Genomic DNA, 10,580 nt, shown 5'->3' with positions numbered 1-10,580 from the left:
TCTCATCCTCAGCCCTTTATTGTTCTTTTATTGACTGGAGGCTTGAATTCATGGTTTATACATAATCCATCAGCTACTCTTAAGTGAGTTTGGACTAAAATAGATTTGTGGTTCTTTTCACAGATCAGTGCATGAGTCCGAATTCTTATCTGTTGTAATCAGAATCAGAGATTTAGTTAAAATGAAAAAAAAAAAAAACAAACAAAAAACTCAGCAGATTTTTACTTTATATATGCTTAAATATTATTGTCATGGGATCTCTTCTGGTAATCCTCATACTGAACACACACACACCCACACTCATACACATACACACACAGTGTACCAACTCCCTGAGACAATACTGCACACTCCAGTCCACACATGAGGTAAAGAACCTTCTGTGCACTACCTGTTTCCTGTAAACAGGTTTCACCAACACAACACACGGAGTGTTCCACTGACTAAAAAACAACTTCTTAGCTTAATTTTATTACAATGCTAATGTAGCAGTTGATGCAGTGCTAATTTTCCCTCCTTTACTGCAGTCTGGAAGAAACGAGACTGACAGAGACATGAGAGAGAGAAAAACAGAGTTCTGCAGGGTTCTACAAATCGCCCCCTTCTGATTAATATAATGGACTGTTCCATCAAATAAAGCTGAAAAAGCCTCAGTGGGACTATCAGAGGCAAAGGATGTCACTCTGGGTGTAATAGCGTGTACTAGTGGGGTCAAAATTCAAACAATATGAGCACCGATGGCTGCAGAGAGTGGAAATAACTACGTTATTGTTGTTGCTGCAGAAATCTGAGTCACTAAGACAAAAAAAAAAAAAAGTTTGCGAACTTTGCTTTTCCAGCACCTCGTTTCCTTTAATCAGACATTTTGCGATTAAAAAAAGCTTTACTTAATGACATTCCTTTACTTCCTGCAGCAGCCTGCTGTTGCATAGGTTTTGTAAAAAAGTAACGGTTAGCGCATTTCTGTCAAGACTTTCATGTTTATTGTTAAACTTCCTGACTTTTTTCCCCACAACATGATGTAGTGAGAAAAAAAAACAGAACAGACGGAATCTATCGACATACAAAGCACTAATTACTATCGACCCGTCATATCCGTATGCACGTGGCTCTTCTGTCTCAGTGAGTCTGCACAGTGAACAACAAGTAAAAGACGGACGGCGACTGAAATTGTAAAACACTGCACATGATTTTCTGTATTACAATTATATTTTATCACAGAGAAACTAACAGCAGCTTTTATAAAGAAGGATTATATAAAATATTTTTAAATGATTGCACTTTCAGGAAGTGTTTGAGACACGACGTCAGTGTTCTCTCTGTCTGTGAAACGTGCGCTTTTTTTAAATATTGGAAGTACAGTAGCATCTTGGGTAAATACTCTCAAAACATTCAAAAACAGAAGATAACTCAGCCGTAAATCTGCACTGTTCCTGCAGCAGTCTGTGTTAAAGTCCTAAACATGAAAAAAAAAAAAGCTGTATTGATATTTTTTGTGTATCAGTGATGGTGAGAAGATCGATCGCGTCTGTGCTCAGCTAATTTATATTTATTTATTTATTTCCTTTAGTATTCTCTCTCTCTTCTGAGTAAAGGAGGTGGGGCTACTGCATCTCTACAGCACTGCATCTAATCATATCTTTACATTACTGCTTTTTTAAAATTCATCATTCACACATCGGATCGTTCAAGAGAGACACACCCCTGCTACGTATGATCTAGTGGGTGTACAAACTTTTGACACTCGGCCTCAGCTCAGTGTCTCGTTACACACTTTAAACACTGTTCCCATGGAAACCCCGACTCTCACACCAAGTCCTTGCTGACTTTCACTTGGCGCTGGTGATGGTGGGCGGCTCTGTGTACCAGTGCGGGACTGGATCTGTAACAGCACCACCCAGAGGCAGAGCAATGAACGGCGGACACGTCGCCGTGCCAACCACAGGCACTGGGTAAGGGTGGTGGTGCGTGGCGAGCCCTTCGCTCCTCCCGATGTGGATCTCGTCCTCCTCAGTTTCGCCGGTGCTCTTCCGGTACACAGGGTTGTCAAAGTTCATGCTCTTGGTGCTCCTGAGTCTCCAGTTACGATAAATCAGACAGGAAGCGGAGAGAAGCAGCACGAACGCCACTGCACAGATGACAGGAAGTACATGTAAAGACAGGGAATGCATGTAACTATTAAATGACAAGAAGTAAATATGATTGTTAAATGATAAAATAGTTAAACTGAAGCACTCTGTGAGTTAAACACTAAGAAGGAGCTACAGTATGAGACACTGAAATGTTCTGACTGACATAGAAAGGCAGAGGGAGAGAGAAAGAGACAAAGAAAGAGGGAGAGGCAGAGAGAAATAGAAACACAAAGAGCATGACAGAGAGAGAGAGAGAATTTTTTAAATACTCAGATACTGTTTACAAAGTCTTACATTATAACATAAAAAAAATAATAATAATAATTACAAGGAAAGGAACAAGAAAAAAATGTAATCAAATCCATTTCAAACAGGAAAAAGGGAAAAAAAGAAAAAAGGCAAGGCCCCTCTTTAATAAAATAAAAAATTTGCACACAATTAGAAATTCAAAATTATGTCAATATATGTCATATGTCAATTTGTCACGAAGCATACACTGCAGTCCTTTTATACCCCAAATACTCATGAACACTGGCAGTTTCCCCACCAAAGCACAATATGTGTGTTCGACTCTGAAACATGCCACCACAAAACACTTGAACATGGCTACTATGTCCATTGCTCCCTGTCCTGACATTTGGATCTTCCTTATTTTCCATATAGCTAGCTTTGCTGTTCCAGATCAGATATTCAGCAAAATCAAAACACTTTCCTCTTTGCTGTATACTTTGGCCCAAAGATAAACAACTGAAGGGAGAAAACCTCACCTAAACATGAAAACCACCTGTCTAAGGTTAAGAACAGGTTATGTAAATGACTGCATTGTGTAAAGAGATGAAACAGGGACTCAGTTTCGGGACAAAAAGGACAGTCTAACCCAACAGTAGTATCGAGGTGTACCCGATTTCTGTTTGTGGTTATTGCCCCATGTACTATCCTCCACTGGAGGTCAGCCGTCCGTTTGTTGATCGGCGCTTATACTGGGACTGCCAGCAGCCTTTAGGGGAAGAGTCAGTGCCAAGAACTCCAGACACCTAGTCGATGGAACTCCTTTCAGGAGATGTGCATGACAGACCTTTACACAAGTTATGTAGAGAGCTTTTTTCCCAAGTGCTTTAAAAGCTAAAAGCTTCCTTGTTCCATTCCCCCATGGTAGCCGTGACATCCAGAGCAGGAATGTCATAAGAAATGCCATCCCTCCATTGTGCATGGATAGATGGGTCCTTTAAGAAAGCTTGATGGTCAAGTGGCAGTGAGCCCCAAGCGAGGGACCTGTTGTCCAACAATCTCTGAGCAGCTTGTAGACAAAAATCATAATTCTGGAGCTGATGTCCACAAAGCCTTGTCGTACTTCTTGTAATGGAAAATACAATATGGCTAATTGAATCCAGTGTTGGCCTGGCCAGAAGAACATCACCAATGCTCTCTGTATTTCTTATAAAAGTCCTGCAGGTGATTGTAGCACATTGAGTTTGTGCCAGAGCATCGAGGCAACTAAATTATTGGTGACCAAAACTATTCCCTTGTAGGTAGCAACCATTTCCACTGAGACAATTTGGTACACATTCTCTCCACTACACATTCCCAGTTCTGTTTTTGAAACTCTTCTGTCCCTAGAAAAACACCCAAAATCTTTAGACCCTCTCTGCCCCACCTCAGGTTCCCAGGTAAAAGTGTAAGTCCCTCTACTTGAACCTGACCTGCCCATAAAGCCTCACTCTTATGCTAGTTGACTTTAGCTGAAGATGCCTTCTGGTAAATTTCAAGAGGTTCAGATAATACTCTGATGTCCCTACCAATATTAATAAATCAGGCTTAATTTGCTGTGAGTTTCTTGCCTGTGTCTGTGTTTAAACTATACTGTTTCTTTCTTTTTTAACAATAATTTTGCACTATCGTTTTTCATCTGCTGTATTTTTCACTTTCTTTTCTTTTTTTTTTGTCTGAAGACAGCGAGTGGAGGCCATCCACACCAGATCCATGTAAAATTGTATCAACTAATCTTCGACTAAGGTACGTTAAACAACATGGCAAACATTCAGCTTGTTCAGTGTGTCGAGTGCAGGATGTTTAGTCATTCTGTCTCTGTCATTAGTAATAGCTTTATCTGTGCTAAGTGTATATTAGAGAGGGTTAGTGAGAGTGAGAGCAGCATAGTTTCTGTAGGGGGAAGTCTGGATGCCTTAGGTGGAGTTAGCAATCCCCCAATTCCGGCATTAGAGGCCTCACAGCGGGGCGAATGGGTGACAACTTGGTGGCATAATCACAAAGCCAAAGCTAACGTTAAGGCTTGCCCACAGGACCACCACTCTTCTCCGCTTCACATGTCTAACACGTGGCTTTATAGATAATTGGACTATCTTTTAGGGCAAGGCTGGCCTGTTAGGGCAGGACAGTGTCCATCCCATTCGGGAAGGTGCTGCTCTCATTTCTTGCAGCATAGCATGTAGTCTCAGAACAGGTCTAGTTAATCAGTGACAATCCAGAGCCAAGGCCAGGGAGCAGACAAGCAGGCAAAATGGACCGTAGCTGCACTGAGTCGTCACTTAGGTTCCAACATATTGAGAGTGTGTCTGTTCCCTGAGCTAAACAAAAATGTAGAAATAATCAGAAAGTTTGTTCTAGTAACCTAAATAACATAAAAATAAATCATACCAAATGCACAGCCAGCACCTTTGTTCTGAAGCTAGAACTGTTAAATATTAGATCTCTTACGTCTAAAGTGCTTATTGTTAATGAAACTATTACTGATCAGGAGTTTAATGTACTGTGTTTAACAGAAACATGGATTAAACCAAATGAGTAAGTAGCATTAAATGAAGCTACATACATCAGGAACAGTTACATACATCAGCCCCGTCTAACAGGCAGAGGAGGAGGTGTCGCAGTTATTTATAACGATAATCTAGGCATCACACAAAAACCTAGTCATAAATTCAATGCATTTGAAATTCTTTATACTAACATAACATACGTAGCCACAAAAAATAAGTCTACCCAGACGATTCCCCTAATTATTAATCTACAGACCCCCAGTGCCATATTCTGAATTCCTTTGTGAATTTGCGGATTTCATCTCTAACCTGTTTTTTTCTTTAGACAAAGCATTCATTGTTGGAGACTTTAATATTCATTTTGATAACCCTGAAGTCCCTCTGAGAACAGAGGTTGTGTCCATTCTAGATTCAGTAGGGGTTAATCAGAATGTAATAGGACACACCCATAGTGGTGGTCACACTCTTGATTTAATACTACCATTCAGATTAAATATAGAAAATACAGTCACATTTCTGCAGTCTGAAGCTATCTCAGATCATTACCTCATGTCATTTATAATGTGTCTTAATCATAATATATGCATCTTGCCACGCTACCGCGTCAAACGTACATTCACGTCAGCAACTACAAAGAGTCAATAATATCAGTAATCTCCCAGAGTTACCAACCATGAATGGATCACCGTCTCAGCCCGAAGAACTTGACAACTGGCAACAGGGAACTGAATGCTTAGAATCAACCTTCCGCTACATGCTAGATAAGGTAGCTCCACTTAAAAGAAAAATAATTAGAGAGAAAAAGCTAGCACCCTGGTATAACTATCACACGCGCACCTTAAAACAGCCCACTCGAAAATTAGAACGTAAATGGTGTCAAACTAAATTGGTAGTATTTCAGACAGCATGGAAGGAGAGCCTTCTGAATTATAGAAAAGCTCTTAGTGCTGCTAGATCAATGTATCTCTCCACCCTAATTGAAGATAACAAAAATAATCCTAGATTCTTATTTAATATTGTAGCAAACCTAACTAGGAATAAGACCACAATAGAAACATGCAAGCAATTATTATATAGCAGTGATGACTAATGGTAAAATTGAAAATATCAGGCAAAAATTCTGAAAAATGAATTAGTTCATGCTTTTGTTACCTCTAGGTTGGATTATTTAAGGAATTGCTGTCTGGATGTTCCAGTAGTTGCATAAATAAGCTCCAGTTAGTCCAGAATGCAGCTGAAAGCGTCCTTACTAGAACAAGAAGATATGACCACATCACCCCTATCTTATCCACCATGCAATGGCTCCCAATCAAATTTTACATTGATTATAAAATACTACTATTGACATATAAAGCAATGAACAGTCTCACGCCTCAGTACCTGAGGGAAAGTTTGGTCTTTTATGATCTGCCACGCATACTTCTATCAAAAGGTGCAGGCTGTTTGTTGGTACCTCGAAGAGTGAAAGCTACAGCAGGGGGTAGAGCTTTCTCTTACAAAGCCCCACAGTTATGGAACAGCCTGAAGATCATTGGGATTGCTGGGGATGGTGCCACATGGGAGCCGTGGAGATAGCTTGGGGATCTCATATGGGGAGTTGTACTGTGATGGCTTGGAACTGCGATTGTTGTGGTGGCTTTGGGGCTGCGGTTGCTGGGAGCAGTTTTGCACTCAGGTCTCCATCAATGGACAGTGGATAGGTTCAACAAACCAGACTTCATGTGAAAACTGTACTGAATTTACTGGTTGCACAATTGCACTATTTGTCCATGTAGTACACAGTTATAGAAGGGATTTATTTATAATTGCACTATCCGTTATCACCCAGATGAGTATGGGTTCCCTTTTGAGTCTGTTTCCTCTTAAGGTTTCTTCCTCATATCGTCTCAGGGAGTTTTTCCTTGCCACTGTAGCCTCTCACTTGCTCATTTGGGATAAATTCACACATTTACAATTTATTTTGATTTAATTTAATTTGAATGTATTTATTTCTGTAAAGCTGCTTTGTGACAATGTCCATTGAATTGAATTGTTAGACACTTTGAAATAATCTTATAGTCAGTGGTCAAGAGAGCAACTGGTCTCCAATTCTTTAACAATGAAAGATCCCTCTTTTTGGGTAACAAAGAGAACACTGCACATTGACATGATAGAGGTAGAAGGCCATCTCTGTTGCTTTCACAGAGGACTTCATAGAGATCACCCCTACAAGAAATGCTTATAGATGCCTGATAGCAGGCCATCAATGCCTGGCGAATGTCCTGAGCAGAGCTGAGTAATTGGCATTGTGAGTTCCTCTAGGGTTATCTCTGAGTCCAGGGCTGCTCCAAATTCAGAGTCCAGCTGAGCAGTTCAGTACATCCTGAATTGCAGTTTTCTGCCATGTAGAGAGCAGAGTAGAAATCACAGTGTGTTTTCGCATTTCTATGATATCAGTAGTTACTCTTCCACTGGGAAGACGGAGACGAGTCATTTGCTTGTGTTGTGCAGTGGCACAACACAAAAAAGCAGCTGGTGTGTCCATATCTGCAATTGATGCAAAGCTGGACCTCACCAGGGCTCCATTCTCTCTTTCATTCATGTAGGACCCCAGCTCCCCCCCACTGCAAAGTCCTTGACAACACAGGGTCATGTCTATTAATCACTTCCAACTCTATGCCATTTATGTTTTTTCCCAGAACTTTAATAATTTGCTTTGTTCTAACACTTGAATGTGCAGTGTATTGCTGACAGAACATTCTTATTTGTGCCTTCCCAACATCCCACCACTGTCTTAAGTTCTCAAAATGATTCTTGTTTCTTCTAAAGTGTTCCCAGAAAAGTGCAAACTGTTCACAGAATTCCGCATCCTGCAAAAACTTAACATTAAAATGCTAACATGAGGATCTGCTACAGAACTGAGACATATTTAATGTAAGGGAAACCAAGTGGTGGTCAGAAAATCCAAGTGGAGAATTTGAACATTCCATAATTCTGCTGTTAAAATGTTTGGATAAATAGATTTGGTCTAGCCAAGTAGCACTCACTGTACTATCAGAGACTTTGACCCATGTTTACTGTCTGACTGTAGGATTTTTAACTCCCCATATATCCAGGAGATTAAATTCCTTCAGTAGTTTTGACAGACATAGGGAGGAATGCATGTGTAGTTCCTCAGTAGTGCGATCTACAGTAAAGTCCACTGTGGAGTTCCAGTCCCCTTCAACAACAACACAGCCATCATTTCCACACTGCCTTAAAGTCCTATTTAACTCAGGGAAAAAAAACCCAATGCACTCAAGCCTAACATTTGGAGCAGAAATGTTTATGAAATAAAAATCAACCCCTTTAATTAGATTTGTGCCATGACGGAGTCTCTGCTTTCCCTCCCACCACATACTCCACTCGACTTCATTATCTACATCACTATGTGTTTCTTGAAGAAAAACACCATGCAGTTTCTTTTGTTGTATTGTCTCAGCTACAGAGGCACATTTATGTCTGTTCCTTCCACCACTGATGTTGAGCCCACTCTCAGCATGTCCATGTGGAAAGGAAAGAGGAAGAGAAGCAAGTGATGCAGTAATATAGAGGAAAGGACACCCTGTGATGGATGACTGATTACTAGGCTCCAAACTACTCCTTAACATTTTTTCTTAAGCTTCTTAAGCTTTTTTCTTAAGCTTGTTTTTTTTTGCTTCCTTAAGCAAAAGCACTTCTTTTCACTTAGCAAGTCAAAACCTACATTTTTCTGCAGCGTTGCAACAGACCATTCAAACTTTTCCTCCTCAGGAAAAAAATATTTAACATTAACCTGTTTGCCAAAAGTGTCATCCAAGAAATTACTCACCTCTTTTAGGGTGTACAGGGTTTGACTGACCTGAGAAGTGCCCTGAAACACAGCTTCAGAAACAAAAGGCTCCTCCTTTGACATCTCAATGTCATTTTCATTTGAATTCTCTTTTGACAGCCAGCTACATTTCTGTCAGAATTACCTTGTGTCATAAAATATTTTTCGCCACCAGTTCACCACCAGAACTCCGTATGACAATTGTGGTAATAGCTATTTCCATTTAGACAACTGGGCTAACACCTTTTCCAGCAATCCCTTCCCCATCTCAAACCTCTCTGAAGCTGTGGGGGGCCGATTCCATTCCATCGCCCAATAATAAAACCTTCCCTTTTTTCCCAATTAACTTTGGCTGTGGAGGCTTTTTCATACTGCTAAATACTTGCATTTAAAATTGCATCATCACTCTGTTCAGAAATAAAAACTGTTATATCATCAGTGTATGCTGGAGCAAATTCTTGACCTTATTAAAGCTCCATTTACCTGCTCCAACAAAAATCGATCCAAGTTCATCTTTCTTCTTGTTTAAAACATCACTCTTCACAATCTTATTATTAATAATGTCTCTTTCCAACTTATCAGTGTCGTTTTGTAGTTTTTGTACAGTTGACTTTATCCTTACAGTAGTGTGAGAGGTATAGCTTTGACAAAATTTTTTAATTTGTACTTTGCCTGCATTCCACCATAGTCATTGTACTGTCTTGTGCTGTCTGCACATGTTTGCACTTGTGCACTTTACGTAAATTTATGTAGTCCCTTGTAGTTCTGTGTTGTTCTGTGTTTGTCTCATGTAGCACCTTGGTCCTGGAGAAACGCTGTTCTGTTTCACTATGTACTAACTGGCTGTATATGGTTGAAATGACAATAAACTCTATTGACTTGACTAAGATTTTCAAAAACACTAAGATTTTAAACATTGACTAAGATTTTTCCCACAACACTTTAAAACTATTACAAAATAAAACATCCTGCAACAATTTCACATTAAAATGCCAAAAGTATCTGGGCTGTAATATATGTTTCATATTAAAATCACTGGTGACCAAATGATGATCTGAAAATCCATTTGGAAAAATAGAAGTATTCATTACTGTATTGTTCCATGTTCTGCCTATATATAATCTATCTAATCTGGCCTCACTAAGCTTATTATTCACTATTTTAAGCCATGTATATTGTCGTACGCCAATATTTCTCTCTCTCCATACATCTAATAAGTAAAATTCTTTAACCATTATAGAGAGAACTACACTCCTCTCCATTCCAATCAGCTACAAAATCTGTCAAATACAAAAAATTTCCAGTCCCCCTCTAAACCTATACATACATTTTCATTGAAATTTTGAAGAGCATTTTTCAGCTTCATAAAAACTTCCACTCTTTCTGGCCCCCTATTTGGAGCAAAAACCATTTACGAATACAAAAACAACACCTCCATACTCAATCTCTGTTAATAAAATCCTACCTTTTTCAATCTCCTCAATTGCCAAAATACGTATATTCATACTTTTAGAGAATAAAATGGCTACACCTGCACTGGTGTTTGATCCATGACAACATACACATTTTCCTTCCCACCACTTGCCCTGCTCCATCTCATTTTCGCTGTTTGTATATGCTTCTTGTATGAACATAACATTCATCTTATTTATTTTTTAAAAACTTTTTTATTTATTTAAAAAAAATTATTGCTACTTTTGTCCTGTTTCTACCCCATTTATATTTAGAGAGCCTACTCTCAACACTCCATGGAGGAAAAGAAAAGAATAATGAGTAAAGACAGCAGAAGAGAACACAGTAAAAAAGAAGTCACCCAGTGTAATTTATTCATTTATGTGAAATAGG

General features: G+C 39.3%; 1 protein-coding gene across 2 annotated transcripts in view; it reads right to left on the bottom strand.

Annotated features, from left to right (window-relative positions):
- Window positions 1-1,663: 1,663 nt before the first annotated feature.
- The window catches only part of LOC113540389 (low-density lipoprotein receptor-related protein 8), a 61,665-nt gene continuing 52,748 nt past the window's right edge, over window positions 1,664-10,580 (bottom strand). For both annotated transcript variants that reach the window (XM_034304033.2, XM_034304034.2), the window contains one exon: window positions 1,664-2,128. In XM_034304033.2, the coding sequence (XP_034159924.1) occupies window positions 1,830-2,128 (299 nt within the window). In that variant the 3' untranslated portion in view covers window positions 1,664-1,829. The remainder of the gene's footprint in view (window positions 2,129-10,580) is intronic.

This window comes from Pangasianodon hypophthalmus, chromosome 4 (genome assembly GCF_027358585.1).
Source record: "Pangasianodon hypophthalmus isolate fPanHyp1 chromosome 4, fPanHyp1.pri, whole genome shotgun sequence".
Classification (NCBI taxonomy): Eukaryota; Metazoa; Chordata; class Actinopteri; order Siluriformes; family Pangasiidae; genus Pangasianodon; species Pangasianodon hypophthalmus.
The sequence above is the reverse complement of the archived record's forward strand: the minus strand, read 5'-3'. Positions and strand labels throughout refer to the sequence as shown.